General features: G+C 42.4%; 1 protein-coding gene across 5 annotated transcripts in view; it reads right to left on the bottom strand.

Moving 5' to 3' along the window:
* The window catches only part of Khdrbs3 (KH RNA binding domain containing, signal transduction associated 3), a 175,370-nt gene that overhangs the window by 51,775 nt on the left and 100,389 nt on the right, over positions 1 to 23,206 (bottom strand). For all 5 annotated transcript variants that reach the window (XR_008220522.1, XM_052747943.1, XM_052747942.1 and 2 more), the window contains exons 6-7: positions 22,408 to 22,603; positions 1,058 to 1,140 (exon numbers count right to left, since the gene is read on the bottom strand). Coding sequence is in view for 4 of the 5 variants with exons in the window: in XM_052747943.1 (XP_052603903.1) it covers positions 1,058 to 1,140; positions 22,408 to 22,603 (279 nt within the window). In the remaining variant the exon portion in view is untranslated. The remainder of the gene's footprint in view (positions 1 to 1,057; positions 1,141 to 22,407; positions 22,604 to 23,206) is intronic.

The following is a 23,206-nucleotide window of genomic DNA, read 5'->3' as shown; positions in this document are numbered from 1 at the left end:
CATACTGAAAATGGAAACATTTATGGGTATTTATGTTTTTAAGTAGAGAAATGTCTAGTTGTAAAGAGCAGTCTTTGAGTTAGAAGATACGACTATAGACCCTTTTCCTCATTCAAATTAAGGTGTGATTTTGGACACATGACTCCTTGCTCTCTACAGTAGGATACTTCAGGAAGTATCAGTCTAGCTACAGCAGGAGCTGTAGAACAGGCCTCATGCAGCTTCTTGCTGTCATTGTCAACAAGCTGTAGGAGTGCCTCTGTCTCAAGGACTAATGACACAAACATGAAGAACAAGGCATCCACTGAAAAAGATCACCTGCCAGCCTAGGTCTGAAGGCCATCTGTCCGAGGCTATATACAAAGTAGTATGTCAAGAGCAAAGATGAAAATTGTTTACTATTCTCACCTGCCCAGCATCAGAGTTTACAGGTAAGAGAACCCATGCATTCACTCACAGCTTGAGTGGCAGGCACCACATCCACAAATGTGCCTGGACACTCCATCACCACACACACACAGCCTGTGTTTAGGCTTTGCAGTCACTGCAGGACCAGTATTTGGTGTATACAATTTTTTGGGGGGGGGAGGGGGTCCTCATCAGGATGAAATGGTTACATTTACAAAAACTGAAACCGCTGGGAGACAGGCACATCACTGCTAAGAAGGCACAACGTTCTGTGAACAGCAAGCCAAGCTCTGGCATTACTATTCTCCAGAAAGGCAGGATGTTCACTGTTCCTATGGAATTTGGTGGCCTTAGGATTGAATGGCTACCCACTTTGAGGATATCACCCTTCCTTAGGATGATATTAAACACTTGGGTCAAATTATCAGAGTAGATAAAATTAAACATAGTTCTCAGGTCCAGGTGCTTTAGCATGATAGTTTCCAGGGGCGTCAACACATGGTACTGGGAAGGGCAGATTCCACTTCCCCAGTTAGAAGAAACGACAGACAGCAAGTCAATTCAGTCCCACTAGCTGGCAGTCACACCTCCCGTGGAAGGGTCCTGTGTCAAGCTCATCAATAGCCTGGCAGCAAGGGGTGACTCTTACCTTTGGGCTGGGGTGCTGTAGCTGTTGTCATAGGAGTCGTAACTCTGTTCATCGTATGCAGTACCGTACCCATCGTCATAGTCCTGAAATACACCAGAAGGAGGGACATTGAGAAGATGTGCTGGAAAGAAAGAACACTGTGTTTCCAGTCCCTGCATGACACCAGCTGATGCTGAGTCTAACCACGGTGTGAGGAGAAGTGCACTTGTGGCTTCAGTCCAATGGCCAGAGTGAGAAGCTCCCAACACTCTCAAAAAAGCAAGCGTGTGCTGGAAACCATAGCTAAGATCGCCATGGTCAAGATTCAAAAATGAATCATAGAGCTGCAGAGAGCCAAAGATTATTTATTTAAAAACAAACACACAAACAAAGAAAGCATGGCTAAATCTTGGTAAGAACAGAGCTATGTGATATTGTCACTTAGCAACAGCCTGAAAGCCACTGGGGTGTAGAGAGGTAACTGGAACACCCTTTAGTAATGGTTCCCTGTGAGCGGTCTTCATCTGACTGACATCTGCTCTCCTTAGTACAGCAGGCTCACTCCCTAAGGCTTAGCTGAAGAGACTAATTACAGCCACTTGTTTAAGATTTTAGCTGCTTGAGATTGTGGAGAAATACTGGGCAAATGGGTTAAAAGCATAAAAAAAATATTACTGGGAATCTAGAGGGCGGTGCCCACCTCCGTGCTACATCTCATGACTCAGAAAAGACCACAGGCCCAGAGATGTTTCTCTTGGCTGACCCTGAGATCCAGCATGGGGAAAGAATGAGCTTCTAATGCTGAGTCGTGGGTAAACTGGCTATGTGCATGCTGGGTATGAGTACTACTATACATAAGCACACTCCCATCAGAAGCCAGGCATTGAAGTTAATGCAGAGGAGACTAAAGTGGCCACACCTAACGCACACAGACTTCACACAATTTGTTTTGAATAGTCCAAAATATAAAATAAAAACAAATAACAAATACTGGAAGAATATGACTCCTAGAGTTGATGATTAATTAATATATTGTATCTAGTTTAAAACAAGAAATTGAGACATGTGAAAAAAACCCACACAAATATGGTCTCTCTATAAGAAAAACAGCTGATAATAAAAATTGTCTCTGAGGAAGTTGAGACATTGAATCTGTTAGGCAAAGAATTTAAACCAACATCTTGAACATAGCCAAGGAACTTAAAGAAACTGTTACGATCAAGTAAAGCCTCAATATATCACCTCACCAAATAGAGACTATCAGTATACAGAGAAGTCAAGGTAAATGCTTGGTTTGAAAACCAGTAATTAAAGCAGAAACTTCAGTGGTCTCATCAGCAGAAACACTGGAAAGAAGCCATTGAACTTGAAGATAGACATGCTGAGAATAGAAGATGGAAAAAAAAGAACACAACATCAGAGACCTGTGAACAGCACCAAATGTATGAAGAGGAAAATATTCAGAGAAACAACTGGTTCAAAACTTTCCCAATTTGATGAAAAACTTTACAAGACGCTTAACATTTCCAAACAGTAAAACCTCAGAGACCCATAACCGTAAGTGCCAGAAAGGACACAGGAGCATCCTGACTGTAACAGGAAGGACAGTGCCTTGAAGACAGTGAGAACCCAGATCCCAGACACAAAGGAAGCTTAGACAAGAAGAGTGGGCTATGGTGAGTGACTATTTAACATTGTGAGCGGCACTGGGTATAGTACTTTATAGCCAACGAAACGCTCCTTCAAAAACAAAGGAGGCAGAGAAACCCTGTCTCGAAAAACCAAAAAAAAAAAAAAAAAAAAAAAAAAAACAAAGGAGGAATTACTACTTAGCAGATAAAAATGGAGAACTTTCTAGCAGTAGATACACTTTTTAGGAAACAACAAAGGGAGCCCTTCAGAGAAGTAAGAACCATCAGTAACTTGAAGGTACATGAAAAACTTCCTATTTAGGTATACATAAAGGACAACTTTTATTTTTATATGTAAATAATACTATTGTATGTCTATGGAGCAATACATCCAATAAGAGCAAAACACCTACGTGGCAGTGGCTCAAATAAAGACGTCCATACATCTGATGAATAATTCCAGTATCCAAAGCAATACATCACTCACAGGCACACAGAAAAAGAAAGTCAGAAATGACCATTCAAATTTAAATGCAATTCACTTTTTAATTACAACTCACTGGGGACTTTTCAATGAATAATGCTGGCACACCTGCAGATGGACCCACACATAAGAAGATAAAACTGAATGACAACCTCACATCATACGCAAACATCAATACAACATGCATCATATCTGTAATGTGAACAGGTAAAGAACTCTGAGAACAGAAAGTAAGCATCAATAACTGTACAGTTTCATGACCTTGGATCAGTGATTGCTTTGATAGGCTAGCAAAAGCACAGAGCTGAGGAATTTGGAAAAATTCAAAGATTTTAATTTTCAAATGACACTATTTAAAAGAAATGAAAAGATAATCCACTGCACGGGAGAAAATACTTACAAATAATACATGTGATTTGGTTCACTCTCCAGAATAGATAAAGAATTCTTATAACTCAACCAGGAAAAGACAGTAACTACAAGAGAAAAGCCACCCTTTTCATTCTTTGGGGTACACACGTTCTCCATGTTGATTAATTAATTTTGAGACAGAGCTCTATGAAGACCAGGCTGGCCTCAGACTCACAAGAGACCCTCCTGCCTCTGCCTCTCATTGTTATTTCTAAAGGGCCGTGAACTTCAAAACAGTCAAGAAAAGCAATGTTCGCCGGATTAGGTGGCGCACGCCTTTAATCCCAGCACTCGAGAGGCAGAGGCAGGCGGATCTCTGTGAGTTTGAGGCCAGCCTGGACTACAGAGTGAGTTCCAGGAAAGGCGCAAAGCTACACAGAGAAACCCTGTCTCGAAAAACCAAAAACAAAGAAAGGAAAAAAAAAAAACCCAAGAAGAGCAATGTTTCTGTAAAATGGAATCAGATATGTTACACACTGGTATTTAGGCCACAAAAGCACTGTATCTTGTACTAAAGTTGGCTCTAAGTTTTTGGGTTAATTATACAGTGGCTTTGGATCTACTGGTATTTTTAAAATGTTTAAATGGTCCATAAATAACACCTTAGAACATCAGGAAATTCAGCGATTTCAAATATGTGCACAGCCCCTGGAAGCAGGCAAATGTACCATGTGGTCAAAGAAATGTCAGTATCAGTGTCCAGGATGCACAATCTCTAACTCACTGCAGCTCATTCATGTATCAGAATCTCTTTATAGATTTATGCAAATCCTCAGACTACATAAAAGGGATGAGAAAGTACAAATACATGTCCAGCATATGAAGAACTTCATGAAGACCCTGACATAATCATTCTCAAGTGGTGCCCCACAATTCCACATGGGCACATTTTTCCTGGAGTTTAAATAAAACTCAAAAAGGTGAAGAATGTCAAAAGCTACTATGTGCAAAGGAGAGTCACATTATAGGCTCAAAAGTGATTACCTCACTCTCTTAAAATATTTTATTTTTGTTCATGCTTGTTGGTGTGTGTATACGTAAGAATGAATGCAGATGGCCATGGAGGCCAGAAGAAGGCATCAGAATTCCCGGGAGCTGAGTTACAGGTACACAGGCAATTAAAGTCAGCCTAAAGTGAGTTTAGGGAACAGAATTCCAGTCCATTCCAAAAGTAGTAATCGTTCTTAACTGTTGAACCATCTCTCCAGTCCTGGTATTTTTAAATTAAAAAGAAATAGATACAATAGTTGGACATATTTTGCAGGTATAGTTTTATTTAAGGGAATCAAACTGCTAACGATCTTGACTTGGGTCATTACATATTCACTTTTAAAAAGCATTTACAGACTCACTTTATTTGACTTAAAAAAAAGTTATCTAAATAGAAGGTTTCAAAAGCTTTCGATTTGATAAAACAAGTATCAGCATAAATAGATACTTCCAACTTGCAGGAATAAGTCTTATGCAAATTATATATGATTGCCTATATAGTTGAATGTTTTGTCACAAAGGAAGACATGAATACAAAGTGCGACAGAGTCATATAAAAGGAATAAAATTGTAACACAAAAATCAAGCCACAGTGTTCTTCGGAGTTAAAGGTAAATTACTAACTTTGCTATGATCTTTCAATGGTCAATTCAAGGTGGCCATAAAACAAATTCTGAGATCATTTTCATTAACAGCAGTAGCAAAACAGTAACATGAATTCTGACCAACTACTAAGCTAAAAGCTGGCACTAACTAATAACAGGAACATTTCTAATCACTGTTTAAACTTTTCATGTATCATCTAACCTGACTCCAGCACACCATGGATGGAGATCTTGCTATGTCTAATGAGTGGGCTGGCATACAATGGAGTGGGGCAGAGATAATGAACAGCCAAAGAGACCCTTATAACTCATCATGTCAAAGGTAAGCACCAAGGTGAGACAGTCCAGACCAATTGAGACAAGCAAAGGAAGTTTAGTGTGAAGTCAGAGAAAAACTAGTCTTTCCTTTTCAAAGAAATGTCTTAAAAATTAGTCAAAATGAACTGAAGGTGTAAAGCAAGGGAGGAACAGAACTTTTGCATCCGGGGAGGCTGAGAGCTGGAATGAACACTGTAAAACACACAAGTAGCGGGATGATGATGAAATGCCAGGAATGTTAACCTGGAGGACCAATTAAGGAATGGGCATCTGGACTTTGAGTGACATGATTGCCTTGTGTTGTAGAAATTCCTATCTGGCAGTACTGCAGAATAGAAAGGATGATCTGTAAAGCCTGATGTGCAAGGAAGTCATTGTGGGGTACTCACAACTTGGAAAACACACAGGTTTTCCTTCTTTAGCAACATGTTAGATGTCTGTAAAAAAAAAGTGTAGTTCAAGTGAAGAGTTTTGACATATATTTAAGATTATAAATGACTAAAATTTAAAACTTTAACTAAAATGCTATACAGTGCACTACTTTATTCCTATATAATTTGACATACCATTCAAAAGATGAATAAGACAGCACAGAAAAGATGTTGAGATTTTGGTTGGGTCACACATCTAAGCTACTCAATCTTGTAGGCCTTGAGACAGGAGTTCACTACACCTCACCAGCACAGCCACTACATTAGAAATTTCTTTACACTGGAGAGCTTTGTGTTATTTCTCACACTTCCACATTTTCTCTTCAAGGTGATTCTCTTTTATGACATGACATTGCTCCACTTGTCTGCCTCACTTCTGGGCCTCCAGTGTAGAAACCAGTTCACCAGGTGTGTCTCCACTGTCTCTGTCCTTGCTGACACTTGGCTTTCTAGGCTAAAGTTCAAATGAGTGGCTTAAATTCTGTTACAAAATTTCAACCAGACAAAAACAGTCCACTGTGTCTGTATAATGTCAGCATGGACCCTAATGTGCATAGCTCTGTAACTGCCCCCTGTGGATGACTCGCTTTGTACTTCAATTCTATTATGAACTGAGGCTGTCTTAAAAGCTTCCTTCAGACCAGGCACAGCCACACACAATGAGGACTCAATGATGCTCACTGTTCTGTTGGACAGAACACTGGGTGAAAACAAGACAATCTTGTTTGGTTCTCTCACCTCATCCTGAGCTTTTTCTCAGCTTCTTCACAGTTCTAGCTATTTCTCAAATGACCAGAAATGCCTTAACTGGGTGGGAGAAATGTATTTTAAGCCAACTATTGAATTAATCTGGAAGTATCTTAGGAGTCCCTTCATGTTATCTAGAGGCATGCACAGGCCTTCCCTGGACATCCTTGCACTTCTATATTAGTTCTGCTGTAGTACTGTCCAGCCAAAGAATCTGTTTGTATGTCCTCAATCTCTCTCTCACAGCCTCCCTTTGCATTCTGATATGAAACCTGAGGTCTACCTGGCATGATTAGGTTCATTAGAATATTCTGAAGCTTTCAGATCCTTTGGAATCTTCCAATTGGACAAAGCAGGGAATCTGCATTTAGCTCTCTAGTGCATCTTCATCTAAACATTCCCCTAGAGGTACTAGCTAAACTGCCAACCTAGGCGTGTGCTTCCTGACTTCTCCGTTCCCTGGCTCATACAGACACAGACCAAGTGGGCACCGGTGTAGGCTCAGGAAGTAGTTCTGCTTCTCACTGGTGGTGACTCTTCATGTGTTCTCTCCTCTGGCACCTTCTTGGATAACAAATGTTAGCCTGAAAACAGAACTATCATTTTTGAGCTATCATAATTGCTAACTCACATATATCTGGCACCTATAATTACTTCTTTGACTCATTTCAAGCTTTCCAGTCTAGAGGGTCCCTATGAGTTAGGACCAGTCTCTACTCTTCTCCACTCCCTGATCCTCCCTTTCTCTGCACCACCCCCATCTTCATGCACAAGTACCATTACACTTTGTTCTCTTTAGTAGCCCACTGCCCTCCCCTACATCACATAGCCGGTTCCTTTTCTTCTCCCAGTTAGACATTACGTCAAGCAAAATAAGTCAGATTCAGGAGGAGACAAATACTGTATATTTTCTCTTACAGGTGAAAGGTAGATTTAAAATTATATGAGTGTACATGTAAGTTTATCTTTACATGTGTGTGCAGAGGTCAGAGAACTAAAAGGGAGATCATGGGAGAGAAGGAAGAAGCCCTGCAAGAAGTGACATGGAGGTGATAACTAAGTGCATGGAGAAGACAGTGGGAGCAGGGAGCAAACCAGGGCATGGTCTCACCCCACATAGAGCAGGCAATGTAGCAACATCTGTTGAGTGATTGAACAAAAGGACAAATTCATGACCAACTCACAGGAAATACAATCAATGTTTCCTGGAGATGAATGCACACCATGGCAACACTACAGAAGAAAGCAAGCACAGGATTTATTAAAATGTTGAAAATCTTGATCTCATGTTGCATGTACACCATTTTTGGTGAGCACTCAGATTCCTACTCTCTGCCTTGAGCAAATGACCACCTTTGGAAGTCTATTCTATTTCTGAAAGCCAGAATGACGTTATTGAAAACTGGGCAAACGCACACAGAGCTTGCTTTTTCATCAGGCATACACCTGCGGGTTCTGCTTAGCCACAGCTCTGGGACAAGGAACCCCTAGGTGACAAGAGACTGCAGCAAGGGACATGTGCTCTGTCTGACACAGGTGGAGATGCTTCCTGTACCACTCCCACGGTGGCACATGTCCAGATAATCAGAACACTATTGCGTTAAAGCCATCTTCGAGGACAGAGCAAACAAGCTGGCCCACTAGTTTTATGTTTTATTTCCGTCACAAGTAAAATCAAGCATAAGATTTAAACCTGGGGAAACCATTTTAAATTGAGAGAATTTAAAAGAGTGATTAAAAAAATACTGCTTCAGTGTGGCATCCTTTTAAAGGGAGATAATTATATTATGAATACTTCATTTTAACTAGGGTGACAACTGGCCATTTTGCGATGTGAGGAGTTTCCATACAGATACAGTGTGAAAAGCTTCAGCAAATTTAAGGCTTACAATGATTATGTTGAGTTTATAAAACAAATAATAAAGACTTTTAAAAATTCGTTTTAGCTGTGACTTGGGGAAATAATATCCTTGGCAATGGAGCTTCAACAGTATCTTTAATGACAATGGACATATGAGCTGAGTGGTTTTATAAGTGAAGACACAGGCTGCAATACTACTAACCCTAAATAAAAGCCTTCCCACATGATCTGCATCAAATATGACATATGCAACCCTGGGATGTCATGGGGAGCCACTCACCTTGTGGCTATAAGAGCCTCACAAGGTTGCTCCGACCAGGCTTTGGGAATGTGACAGTCACATTCTGAATTCACCTGTGGCACTGGGTGTGATTCATACCCGTGGGGATCTCACTAACCTCTCAGAACCTCAACTTGGTAATCTGCAAAGTGGGAATCAAAACACAGCTCCCACTACTTTCAATGGTAGTGTAAGATTAACCAAGAAAAAGAAGTAGGTGAAAGTGTTTGGCCCAGTACTTTCCCCCAAAACTGGTTCTGTTTCATTTAAAGCCCTATCCTTTTAACCCTAGAACTACTGAGTCAGAGAAAAATCAAAGCTATCCAAGTATGGCTTCTGTAGAAGAAGATAAACTCTGAAAAGCTTGCCTGAGATGCAAGGTCTGCATTTCTACTCTGCAAATGCTATGACGCAAATAAAGAACTGAACGCCAAGATTAACTGTGGTTCTGTACAGATCCCGATACAGCCTTTAGAGATATGCATGTCAGTCACTAATAGAACGTCTCCCACTCATGTTGTACCTAACAGAAATAGAAGTACATTGGCTGGATTTTCTAAGGTACTTAAAACACAGAACAGAGAAATAGTGAGATAGTTAAACTAGAAATCTTACAAGCCAGGGAAAGATAAAATTGTAAGTAGGAAAATTTCAAGTTAAACTAGAAATAGTCCAACGACAGGAAAGAGGGGAAACCATTTCACGGAGTGTTACTAATGGAGCATCATGCTAAGGCCTCTGGTGGTAACATGTTGGGTCTCACTACATAGCTCAGGCTGCCTTCATGCTTGTGATCCTCCTGCCTCAGCCTCTCCACTGCAGTTATGTGTATGTACCACAAAGCTGGGTATGCTAACATTTCTCTACTGATCGTGAACATTCATGATATGCCTAGAACTGTTGGAAAACTTAGTGAACAGAAACAAACACCTCTGTCACCATGAAGTTGAGACTCTTGCATCAAAGAAGGCAACTGTCTTGACTCCCATGGGAGAACTACATTCTGGACTCTAATTCAAAGTCTACCAGCTGCTTCACCATGGCATGTTGGAACTTCGATCCTTCCAAGCTCTGATTTCTTTAAAGATCCCATCAGCCTCTCTGCTACCCCTCCTTAGGATTTGACACGAGTCCATAGCTGCCTCTCTCAAACAGGGTTCCAGAGAATGTGATGCTGGATATCCTAAGGTACCAACTAGACGTAAGATCAGCTGCGCTCCTGTGCATCTGGACTGATACTCACCATGGAGCACCTTTGAGATAGTTGAGGAAATAATCATGCCGATAATTATATCTGTGATTTAAAGGATTAAGTGCTGGCTGAGAAAAGGATACTACAAGAGAAAATCAGCCACAGTACAAGCCTACTGTCCAGACTTTCATTTTTCTCTAGGCTGGTGAATGAGTAACTAACTCTTCTCCCCCACATCTTTCTTTCTCTTTTGCTTTTTCACTTTTTATGGATCTAACTTTCCTCCTTTGCTGGCTGTTTTTGTTCCACCTTTTGTACTTACAGCAACAAGGCTAGGGAGCGGATTCTTGCTAATACCCAGTACTTATTTCTGGCTCTGTCTGCCAGTGTGCACGCAACCTCCCAAGAACAAGAGCTTAATTCCTTTTCCCAGTGCCTGCCACTAAGTGAGCATCCAAGGAATACTTTCGGAATGAATACATGGCGGCCAGAGGTGAGTTCATGGATCGGCTCATTCTTCCGAGTGTACTTCCATCTGAGTAATGGCTGGCCAAGAGGTATGCCCAGGGATGTGAGCTCTACATAGACAGGGAAAGGGCTGCTGGCCCACCACAGGGGCTGAGCTGAAAGCACCCAGCTCACAGTTCTGTTAGAACTTCCCTTGGGTAGTTTTCAGAGCTCAATGAGAAGCCCTCAGATCACTACCCAGTCCTACAGACTGATAACTAAGAACCCCTCAGATCACTACCCAGTCCTACAGATTGATCACTGAGAAGCCCTCAGATCACTACCCAGTCCTACAGACTGATCACTGAGAAGCCCTCAGATCACTACCCAGTCCTACAGATTGATCACTGAGAAGCCCTCAATCACTACCCAGTCCTACAGATTGATCACTGAGAACCCCTCAAATCACTACCCAGTCCTACAGATTGATCACTGAGAACCCCTCAGATCACTACCCAGTCCTACAGATTGATCACTGAGAAGCCCTCAGATCACTACCCAGTCCTACAGATTGATCACTGAGAAGCCCTCAGATCACTACCCAGTCCCACACCCTGATCACTGAGAACCTCTCAGATAACTACCCAGTCCTATACCCTGATCACTGAGAACCCCTCAGATAACTCTACCCAGTCCTACAGATTGATCACTAAGAAACCCTCAGATCACTATGCAGTCCTACAGATTGATCACTGAGAACCCCTCAGATCACTATCCAGTCCTACAGATTGATCACTGAGAAGCCCTCAATCACTACCCAGTCCTACAGATTGATCACTGAGAACCCCTCAGATCACTACCCAGTCCTACAGATTGATCACTGAGAACCCCTCAGATCACTACCCAGTCCTACAGATTGATCACTGAGAACCCCTCAGATCACTACCCAGTCCTACAGATTGATCACTGAGAAGCCCTCAGATCACTACCCAGTGCCACACCCTGATCACTGAGAACCTCTCAGATAACTACCCAGTCCTATACCCTGATCACTGAGAACCCCTCAGATAACTCTACCCAGTCCTACAGATTGATCACTGAGAAACCCTCAGATCACTATGCAGTCCTACAGATTGATCACTGAGAACCCCTCAGATCACTATCCAGTCCTACAGATTGATCACTGAGAAGCCCTCAGATCACTACCCAGTCCTACAGACTGATCACTGAGAACCCCTCAGATCACTACCCAGTCCTACAGACTGATCACTGAGAACCCCTCAGATCACTACCCAGTCCTACAGATTGATCACTGAGAAGCCCTCAGATCACTACCCAGTCCCACACCCTGATCACTGAGAACCTCTCAGATAACTACCCAGTCCTATACCCTGATCACTGAGAAGCCCTCAGATCACTACCCAGTCCTACAGACTGATCACTGAGAACCCCTCAGATACTACCCAGTCCTACAGACTGATCACTGAGAAGCCCTCAGATCACTACCCAGTCCTACGGACTGATCACTGAGAAGCCCTCAGATCACTACCCAGTCCTACAGACTGAAGGACGACAATAGGCTGTTGTGATTCAGACGGCAATATTAGGTCTATCTGTTAGATTCTCTTAATTCACAAGATGATAAAATCTTTGAACTTTGTATTCAAGGGCAAAGTGAGTCATAAAACAAAAATCCTAAGTACTCAGCGTATAGACTGGCACTGTGGGGGCTCAGGAGGAAAGAGCACCCAGATCAAGAAATGGAACACCTACAGTTCCTAGAACAACCTTCATGTCATTTTGCAATTGTTATCTGTTCCCCAAACCGTCATCAAGATTTTCAACACAACCTGAAAGTTTTAGCTGCTTCTGAATTTTATGCAAATAGAGTCAGAATAGCTACTATTTGGAGCCATGTTTCTTTCATTCATTCTGATGTTTGTGGGATTCATTCACACTGCTGTTTCTCCCCACGGCTTTAAAATACTGTTCTGTATGATCTGGCTGAAGGTTGTTTAGCTATTCCACCTGGGTGGGCAGTCTTCAGATTGTTTTTTTTTTTTTCCGAGACAGGGTTTCTCTGTGTAGTTTTGCGCCTTTCCTGGAACTCGCTTTGTAGACCAGGCTGGCCTTGAACTCACAGAGATCCGCCTGCCTCTGCCTCCCAAGTGATGGGACTAAAGGCGTGCGCCACCGCCACCCGGCTTCAGATTGTTTTTGCCCACTCAGACTTACCATGAGGTCCCAGGAGGGGAGCAGGGCAGTGCTGTAACCAGTGTAGAAACTTTTTCCAAAGTACATGCACAAATTTGTACTCCCACAGCAGTGCAGGGCACACCTACTATGCTGAATCCCAGCTAAAACCTGAAACCATCTTTTCCCTGTTTGTCACTGGTTGGTATGACTTGTACTGGTGTTCTTCCTGAAAGATGAGGCTCCACTGGTAAATGTAACTGGACTTCTGAGTCAATAACAACAGAAGTACCTAGGTGTTGCATTTTAAGTGGCAGACACAACCCTGAGTCTTTTCCACATGACGATCTAACTAATCCTCATAACGTCCCCAGGTGCTAAATGCTACTATTTCTATTTGTAGATGAGGGACTGAGGCAGAAGGAGTTAATCCAGCTAGCTGGGTTTCCTGCTTCGCCACCCTGTCTACTCCTGAGCCTTCCATGAGCTATCACCAGCTTGGGGATGTAGTTAAAATTTATTGTTTTAAATATTCACATTCAAGTACAATAGCTCTGAAGTATCTTTTACCTACATCCTGTTGTGTACCTGACACTCTATTTATCTAAAAATAAACTACATAGCATAAAAACACTTCTATGAGGATAAAGATGGTGACAAACCTCAACAGTGACACACTGCCACCAAACTCCTACTAGTCTGTGGTGCATTCCCTTCTCTGTGTTTGGGAGTCTCCAGAGAAATCCCTTGTGGTTACCTCAGCCTACCCCATCTCAATGCTATTAGTTCCCTACCTGAGGGTAATGCTACTTCCTCTAGAGACCTCCTGTCTTTGGTCCTCTCTCTATATTCTTTGCACACAAGTTAGTTATGAATATTGTTATCCAGAAAGTCAACTGTGTTTTGTCTCTGTATCAAGAAATCAAGCCAGGCGGCGTTGGCGCACGCCTTTAATACCAGCACTTGGGAGGCAGAGGCAGGCGGATCTTTGTGAGCTCAAGGCCAGCCTGTCTCGAAAAACAAAAAAAAAGAAAAGAAAAGAAAAAAAAGTCAAACAATAATACATTTACACAAGAGACTGACCACCCAAAGGAAGCAGGGTTGTAAGCAGATAAGGATGGGGTAGTACATGCCGGAGGACACCAGGCACACTACTGGCCAATCTGACACTGATAGAAAGAAGGGTTGGTCTCAATTGAAAGCAGTTACGAAGGAGATGAAAGAAAAGCTGTCTGCCCTACCCATCTTGCCTAGACTCATATATTTAACATGTGGAATTATTTTATATAATTTTCCACTCCTAAAATAAGTCACCCATTCAAGCAGTTTAGGAAAAGGATTACCTTGTGAGGCTCCTGACAGACATTTCAAGCAAATTGCATATTGTTGCTCTTCATTCTTATTTCTGGTAATGTAAATTTAAGAAATTATAGAACATTTGTGCTTTTTATCTAAATAAGGTGTCCCTGGACTTTTTAAATCATGTTTTTTAAATGTTTTAAAAAATGTATTTTCATAAATAATCTTATCAAAATCTGCACTGTCTTAATTAAAACATTCACTAAGGCAAACAAGATAATTGTAGCAGTTAGGGATCAACATTACGTCAACATTACGTCAGCAGTGGCTGTACTGGGGAAATGAGCTGCCAGCAAAGCCCTCTTCTGCACAAGATTCTAAAATCTGTCAGGATCAAAACTTCAGGTAAAGGCACGTGTGTTGGCATACTCCTTCAATCCCAGCACTCGGGAGGCAGAGAGGAGCAGATCTCTGAGTTCGAGACCAGCCTGGTCTACATAGTAAGACCCTGTCTCAGAAACAAACAAACAAACAATGAAACAAAAACATCAACAACAAAATAAAATAACAACAAAAACCCAAAGCCGCCAGGTAGGCCTGAATGAGAGCATTCTTCCTTTCTGACTCTGCACACAGAAACTATGCCAAGGAGTGACAGTAACCTTCGAACACATGCCTGGCTTTCCCTAATGGCCTCCCTGATGTTCCTGCAGTGGGATTTCAAAAGAGGAGAATTTGCACAATGGAGGAAGTGGCAAAGTGCTCCCAAGTGACAGGTGAGAATATCATTTTTCTTCAAATTGCCTTCCATCTAGAACGGCCTTACTGGGCTATACAGTAAGAGAACAGGGCAAGTAGAATGTCTGCTAAAAGAACCTGGGGTCTGGGCATCTGTTTCTACTCAAAAGCATCCCCGACTCTTCAAATAGGTTTGAGCCACAGCTGACATCCTGTGAGGAAATACTCCCCTGAAGTGGCGAGGCAAGGCTTGCCTAATACACCAGGCTTCACCGTCACCAAGTAAATGGCAGCTGCCTTTTCTCTTATTCAAAGCAGTTCAGAGCATAGTGATTCACTAATCTGAATCAGTGACAAGGGCATACTGCTCTACGGTTCTGTGGTCATTCACAAATGAAGTAACTTCAGGTACCACCAACCCATTCATCTAAATACTACAAATGAATGAAGAAGTCTTACTTTATACAAGCTCAGTATCATCTCTAGCAAGTTAGCAGGCCAGAGGGTAGCTGCTGGGACAAAAGGTACATGGCCATTTACGCCTCAATGTACATGTGACGATTTTGCCTCTAGCTCTGGTTTTTGTAGTCTTTTGCTCATTTTTTTTTTTATTTCTTCCAGTCTATAGCATTATGTAAGTGAGAATAATGGAAACAAAAGCTTTTTAGTTCAGGCACCAGAGAATTGGACCCCAATCCTAGCTCATTCCTCCTTAGTTCTTGCGAATCACTGTGGTCTTGGCTGGGTGCTGATCTGAGGCTTGGCGAGTACTGTTCTCCCTTTCCAGACGAGGCACAGCTAGAAGTGCTCTCTGAGTTGTACACACTATTGTGTAGGTGAAACTAACAACATCATGCTCACTGCTCACTCAAATCCCTGCAGGGCACTCAGATGCCTGTGTGCTAACTCCTGGGGATCTGAAAGGAAGGTACAGGGGTGAGGAGCCTTCGCTGTCTCTCTATAGAGCACAACTTCCCCTTGGCATTTATCAAGTAGGCAAGCCGACCCCATATAAGGCAATTTCAGGACAGTCTCCTACTCCGTTTAATAAGCACACTAGAGCTGGATAATAGAAACACACCCAAGACCTGCTGAAGGAAAGACCTTCATTATTCTTACCAACTTGTGGGACTACAGTCAGAATGTCCCTCAAGCTGAGGCAGGAGATTCATGTCTCAGCTCAGGGTTACACACGGAGTGATGACACTTTATTACGACAGCAGGAGATACTACCTAGGTGTCAAAGCTCAATCAATCACAATTAAATAAGTCAGAGAATAAGAATAATATGATAGCCTTTCAAAGACAACTTAAGTTTATGCATCATGAAGGAGAGCAAGTGCATATTTTCAATTAATTTGACTTTTGAAAGCCATTTCTGGGGCCAGCAAGATGACTGTGAGTGAAGCGCTCACTGCCAAGCTTGACAACCGAAGCTTGGATCCACACAGTGGAAGGAGAGAACCGCCTCCTGCAAACTGTCCTCTGACCTGCTGACACACACAACTGTACATATGCACAGACAAACTAAACCATTGTTTTCAAAACTATGTGAATGCTCCAAACACCCAGACCACTCAGTTTTAGTTGCTTCTACCATCATTAAAATATTTATTTTTTATATTCTGTCACTTTCTCTTCAAAGTCAGAATTTCTACTTAATGACATTAGTTTCTTATTCTTGACTTGTTAAAGGAAGTTAGATTTAATGGAAAACGCTCCATTATGGAATCCTCAAGCTGGACCAAGCTACACACATGTAGACTGGCTGCAGATCTGCCAGCTATAGTTCATCATCAGCATCTGCAGACTGAGAAGCATCTCATTCCCAGAAAGGCTAAATAACACAGATAAGACCAAAACAGATGTGCATCCTAAAGGACAGTGAAAAGCCCCTTAGCATCTTAGAATAACAGATTCCTCATTAAATGGCACGAGTATTCAATATTTCTTAGCTCACCAAGTGAACCATCTAAAGTTTGCTAAAACTGGCTTAGGACACCCAATTTTAATTCATTAGGAAGGTAGTTAAGTGTGTGAATACATGGTCACAACTTGGGAACTAGACAAGATAGTAATGGCCAAGGTAGTTACCTCCTATACCCTTAGGTGACATCTACAACTGTCAGGCCCTGTGAAAGACTCCTGCAAACGGAGATAAAAATCAAGGGAAGAAAGAAACTCACAGTCTAAGGAAAACAAAGCCAAGAAAAAGCAGAGGGAGTGAAATGCCAAGTGGCCAAGGTTACACAGCAATCAAAACATGAACTTGGGAGCCCACTGTTCTGGAAGAAACTCTAAGTAAGAATGCAGTGGTTCTCAACCATCCTAACACTGTGCCCCTTTAATACAGTTCCTCATGTTGTGGTGACCTCCAACCATAAAAGCATTTCGTTGCTATTTCATAACTGTAATTTTGCTACTGTTATGAATTATCATGTATATATCTGACATGCAGGATATCTGATATGCGTCTCCCAAAGGGGTCACAACCTACAGGCTGAGAACCACAACACTGTAGGATACATAAATTAAATTCTCAGTTATGTAATTAGTTGGGTATGGGTATAAGAAATAAGTTGGTGTCATTGGGAGAAAGGAACTTCTTGTTCTCCAGAAAAAGAGATGTGGGGTTACTGTAATTATGGCTAATTTTGCAACCCTAAAGTAGAGAGCAAGGCCCTGATGCAAAGCCCTCAATGATTAGAAACACATCCATTATCTGTTTTCTGCATTTTGGGAAAAAATAGAGATAGTGAACTACTTTGCATTCCTGAAATATTTGTTAAAGAAAAGTCTAATCAAGGGGAGGCTTTGGGTTGATCATGGCTAGCCAGCTCTACCCATGGCTCCTGCATGTGTCACCTAGGCTCTCACGAATGGTAATCCCAGTCACACATACATCCAGCAAACACTCTTCTGGTTGACTGAGTCAAAGAATCCTTTGTGATTGTAACTATTGATGAAAACACTGGACTCGGAGGCATTACCAGAGGATGCAATTCCCCACTCACCTAGGGAAAAATCCATCCACTTTCAACAGGACAGTCCTATGCATCCTCAGCTTTCCAAATTCCTCAATTGAGTTCATTAGATAGCAAAAACAATGATAACATGCCGATTAATTGTGTCTTTCTTATGCCTCAACCTGTATGAGAATGCTTTTCTATTTTAGGATACTACGAAGAAGAAGAAGAAGATGGACTGTCTCAAGCATGCAGACAGGCTTTCTCAACAAAACATCAAGCATGCCAGGATTTAAAACAAACAAATACACACACACACACCAGGATGCTTCCTCTGGGCTTGGTTTAAATAAGCAACTGTATGATACTCTGCCCCCATATTTACTCTAGAAATAATCATTTCAAACAGTAAGTATTAAATCGATTTTTAAAAAGTAAACAGGGCTAGTTAAATATAATCAAACAAGGGTTATGGAAAAAAAATTTTGTCACTGAATATTTGTTAAGGACTTTTAAAATTCTTATTCACTGTAGTGCCAGGAATCAAATCCAAGGCAGCATGCATGCTATGCAAAGAAGCTAAGTCTCCAGCCTCATGGACACCTTTAGAATTTATATTTCTGAATTGCAGAAGGACACTTCTCAGAGATAGGAATGGTCTGATGTCCTTAAACAGTAAAAAGGCCATTTTTATTTACTTATTTTAGGTTATTGGTTTGTTTTCATCCTTATCACCATCCATTCTTCCTAGTAGTTCTCCATTTTCATTTACCAACTTAGGGTGTCATAAAATAGGTAAGAACCGAACAGAAAAGAATGGAACTCGCATTTAATTAAGTCAGTGGTAACCTCCATAAAAGAACGTTACCTTGTTCAGTAGGGCTGTTTAGCCAGAAAATTCTTAAACAGTGTGCCAGAAACTGCCAATGGCTAAAGAAAAACTAACGAGGACATGGTTTCTCTTCATGAAAGCTAGTGATCTCTGAGGCAGGTAAATACAGATGCTTGTACTGCACATCTCAATGCAAACTCCTGAGACACAGCAGGAGGCCTCAGCAGAATGCTGCCATTGGCAACTTTCTAAAACTTGGCCTTCTTCAACACAGGCATCCTCCCACGCCCATCCATTTAGTCGGCCCTGACTAAGGTATAGTCCGGTGTCAGCCGGTCATGACACCACCAGGGGCTGGAAATGAGAAAGTGAAAAGAGAGGGGGGAAGCCCCTCCCCTCAGAGTTTAGAATCTGGTCTATGACTACACCAGTTCAAGGGAACAGTTCAGCTGTCCTAAGAAGACAAGTCCTTCACTTGCTCTAAGATGAACAACTACTTTTTGTGTTATTCAAAGCTCCCAGATTTGAAATTCAGTATTTTGTAGTGTGCCTATCCTATCTAAAAGAAAAGAAAGAAAGAAAGAAAATGATGAAGAAACATAGCTAGGGGCAATTTCTTTTTATTTATTTATTTTTTCCTTTTTTGGTAATACACCTTACACATACAAAGATGAATGCTAAACACCGACTAGCCATCAGGATTTCAAACAGTTAAGACCAATGGTCAACGTCTAGACACATGCCAGAGACTACCAAACTGTATTCCTGTGACTAGAAGAGGGACATTTTCAGTTGCGTCAAGAGAGCAGCTGGATGAGGTTAAGAGAGAACAGTTGAGAAGTTGCTAATGGTGAGCTACGATAAGAGAGGGGAGGAGGCCTTTTCTCCTTCCTGCACCAGCCAACAGTGATGTCCAAGTTACAGTCTACAGCCGCCGCCGAGCCTTTTGATATTAACTGTGTCAAGGGATTACAAAAAGCTAGGCTAAGTGGGGAAAATCCTTCAGCTTGGCTATTAATCTGAAAAGGTATTTCAATGACTAACAGATGTGAAATTAAGTGATCACATTTGTAGTCTGAACTCTTCACAGTAGGAGTCGCTTGGGGAAGGTGTGTACCTATGACAGTGTTCTGTTTCCTGCATCCTGCTATTACTCCTAAAGTGGCCTAGAAAGCCTGCATACACAGAGTTGGAGTTGATGCCTTCCCGGCAAATGAAAGTAAGCTGAATGCATCACTAGGGTGTGGGTACAGTCGAAATAGCACTGGCCCCGTGTGCAAATCACAGTTTTAAGAGCCTTGGAGAGAGCCAGGTGTGAGTGTGGGACACAATAAATAATGAAGGATTCTTTTTCCTTCAGAATGCTCCAATCTTTTTGCTCCTGAAAACGAATCAGGAAATATTTTGCAGGGCTGCCATGGCAGTTGAGACCCAAAAGAGTAAATTCGTTCTGCACAATATTTATCTGTCAATTCACTAATTTGATTGGTTCAATTATTTTCTCATTATCAAAAATTGAACAAAATTCAGAGCTACTAGCAACCAAGATACCTATCCCCGCCCCCACCCGCTGCACTTGGACCAAAAATAAGGATCAATTTGTTTTTATTTTCTTCCACTGGGCAAGAACTGTTTGAATTTATTCAACTAATTTTTAGGTTCGTCAGCATACACACACCGAGGCAGAGAATGTGGTTGTGGCTCACACAGAAGGCTCTCAAGCAGTCCTTATTGACTAGAAGATAAATGAGGATATGGAAAGGTGACAATAACTTTCTAAACATGTGGGTATGAAACCAGCAAATGTTAACTTGCCTAACTCATTCCAAAAGGATGGTGAAATAAATTCCTGTGGTGATATATTTGTAAACTAAGAAATAAAGTTTGCCTGAAGATCAGAGGACAGAGCCAGCCACAGAGTTAGCCATAGAGGTCAGGCAGTGGTGGCACACACCTTTAACCCTTGCACTCAGGAAGCAGAGACAGAGATCCCTCTGGATTTCTGTGAGTTCAAGGCCACACTGGGCTACACAAGATTAATACAATTAATTAATTGTCTAAAAGAGAACAGAGTCAGGCGGTGGTGGCACACATCTTTAACTCCAGCACTTGAGATCACACACCTTTAATCCTAGCACTAGGAAGGTTGAGACAGGAAGTGACAGCAGGAGGAGACAGGAACTGGCTCTTCCAGGCTGAGTTGCTGGTGAGGTAAGAGGTGGTGGTTGCGGCTTGCTCTACTTCTCTGATCTTTCAGCTTTCACCCTGATTATCTGGCTCCGAGTTTTTAATTATAAAACCATCAGGATTCATACAACAAATTCCATGATCCAATTTCCCACAACCCCTGCCTAGCAATTTCGAGAACATGATTCAGTCATGTTGGTCTAAGAGCAGCCAAGGTTAGCCAGGTGGGAATAAAGTGACTCGTGGCATGTACCTACAAGGACTTCAAGAGCACCCCTTCTCTCTTCCTACTCCTTTAGGAAGAGTCAGCATCTGTGGAAGAACTCCAGGCACGGCCATCACTGTCAGTTTCACAACACAACGAAACAGGAGAACAAGCTATTTTAAGAAAGGAGGAAAGAGAAAAGGGCCACATCCTTCCACAACTGCACAGCAGAACAGAGACGCTGCTATGGGATGATAGCATTGTTGAGTACAAGTCACAGGGCTCTCTGCTAAGTCAGAGGAGCCAAACACTGCCCATGCCAGCCCTACCACATGTTCAGTGTAGGTGGGAAAAGTATGGTAACAACAGCTGTAATGCTCAAGAGCTCAGCAGCTCAGCGACTGCCCCCAGGAGTTTCTACAGCAATAGCTGACCGACACAGAAGCAGAAAAGGGAGGCAGATGATAGGGCAAGAGCAGTGTAGGCCAAACCCAAGGCATGAGCCTGCTCTAGAAGCAGAAGAAGACAGCATTCATGGAATTTCAGTGAAGTTCAGCATGTGCAAGTCAAAACAGCTTCAGATAAAACTAAGGAGGATTTTAGTGACCCTGGGGTAACTGTAACCTTCTAGAAACTGTGCAAAGAGGTGCTCAGTATCTCCATAAAGCAGGAGAGTAAGAGCCATTAGTGCCGGTATCTTATCCCCGTCACTACTGCCTTTGACAACTGTCTGTGGACCCCCTCAGTACCCACAGTCACTGGCAGGAACCATCCATCTACTGACTCTCATTTCCCCTATCTGTGATAAGCCAGGAAGCTATACCAAGAATCCCAAGGGTTGGTGCTCTAAATTAGGTCCTTCCCTTCTGTCCGACTTCTACAGCTGGATTTCCTTCTCTTACCTTAACTACAAACACGATCTGAGAATGAATGAATTGAAAGAAAACTAACTGATGCAAAAATGTAGAATTTGCCAGGCGGTGGTGGCGGCGCACGCCTTTAATCCCAGCACTCGGGAGGCAGAGGCAGGCGGATCTCTGTGAGTTCGAGGCCAGCCTGGGCTACCAAGTGAGTTCCAGGAAAGGCGCAAAGCTACACAGAGAAACCCTGTCTCAAAAAACAAAAAAACAAAAAAATGTAGAATTTTAATTTTGTTGACTGAAAAGAACTTCCACTACAAATCTGGACTTTACTAAACAGATTAAAGTGACACATTTAAAGGTGACACTATTTTGGTATATTTAGGCAATCACTTTTCAAGTGACTGACTTAGTCAGAGGCAACCTGAAATGGAATATGAAAGAATGCTCTAGTCAACACATGGAAGAGCTTATCAGCAATCTCCTCTACCCTGTCTTGCATTCCCCACAGATGAACTCTGCCTTAGTGTCAAGCTGCCTGGCAAAATCGAGCGTAGACTTTTGAATTTCTATGCTAAGCGACTTTCATGTTCACTAACTATTTGCTAAGCTGAGGAGGGGAACCAGAGAACATGACCATGACACAATATCTGAACTGATCAACTTGATCACCAAGGCTGCCACCTTTACTTACATACTCTCCATAGGTCTCCTGTGTTGGGGGTGGCGGTGGAGGTCTGTATCCAGTTGGGGGGACACCTCTTGCTCTGGGAGTGAGAAGTCCTCTTCCCCGGCTCACTGGCCCTCGGGTGGAAAGGACCCCTCGAGGAGTCGGTGTCCCACGTGGTACCCCAACTGCAACAGGCCTGGCTGTGACTCCTCCTCTTCCCCTGTAAGCAAGAGGGTCAAATTAGCAGGATCTGTCATATTTTCTAACGTGTTATTCCTCACACACATTGGTATCTCAAGACAAATCGCTGTTCCATACTTCTGTAAAATGTAATAAGGATAACACAGACAAATAAATCACAGCAAACAAACATGTCTCTGGGCAGCTCGCACAATACAATGTGGGAATATCCAAGGCAGGCTTAATTTCCTCACTGCAGTCACAGTGGGAAGCTCCGACCTCTGGGAGGCCAGGTGAATGATTCCATTCCAGAATGACAGCAAGTGTGATTCCAACGCCTGAGAGGGCTCTATCTTGTTCATCTATGGACAAGAAATCTGAGACTTGGAGAGATCTTAAAATTGCCAGCAAACATGCAGAGCAAAGACGGGATTCAAAATGTATGTCACAGACCCACCCGCCACCCACACACAATAGGCTTAAAGGAACAGAAGCAGGCATCCACGAGGGGTCTGCAACTTCTAGGTCAGCCCTCCAGAGCAGCCTGCAAATGTGAAGTAAAAGCCTGAAACTAAGGTGTGCTGCCTGGAGTGCACACCCCCGCTCCATCCATGCAGCTCTCCAAGTCTCTCCTCCGGGGTCT

Source organism: Peromyscus californicus, unplaced genomic scaffold (assembly GCF_007827085.1).
Source record: "Peromyscus californicus insignis strain IS unplaced genomic scaffold, ASM782708v3 Scaffold_20__1_contigs__length_68692818, whole genome shotgun sequence".
Classification (NCBI taxonomy): Eukaryota; Metazoa; Chordata; class Mammalia; order Rodentia; family Cricetidae; genus Peromyscus; species Peromyscus californicus.
This window is presented reverse-complemented; position numbering and strand designations above follow the sequence as displayed.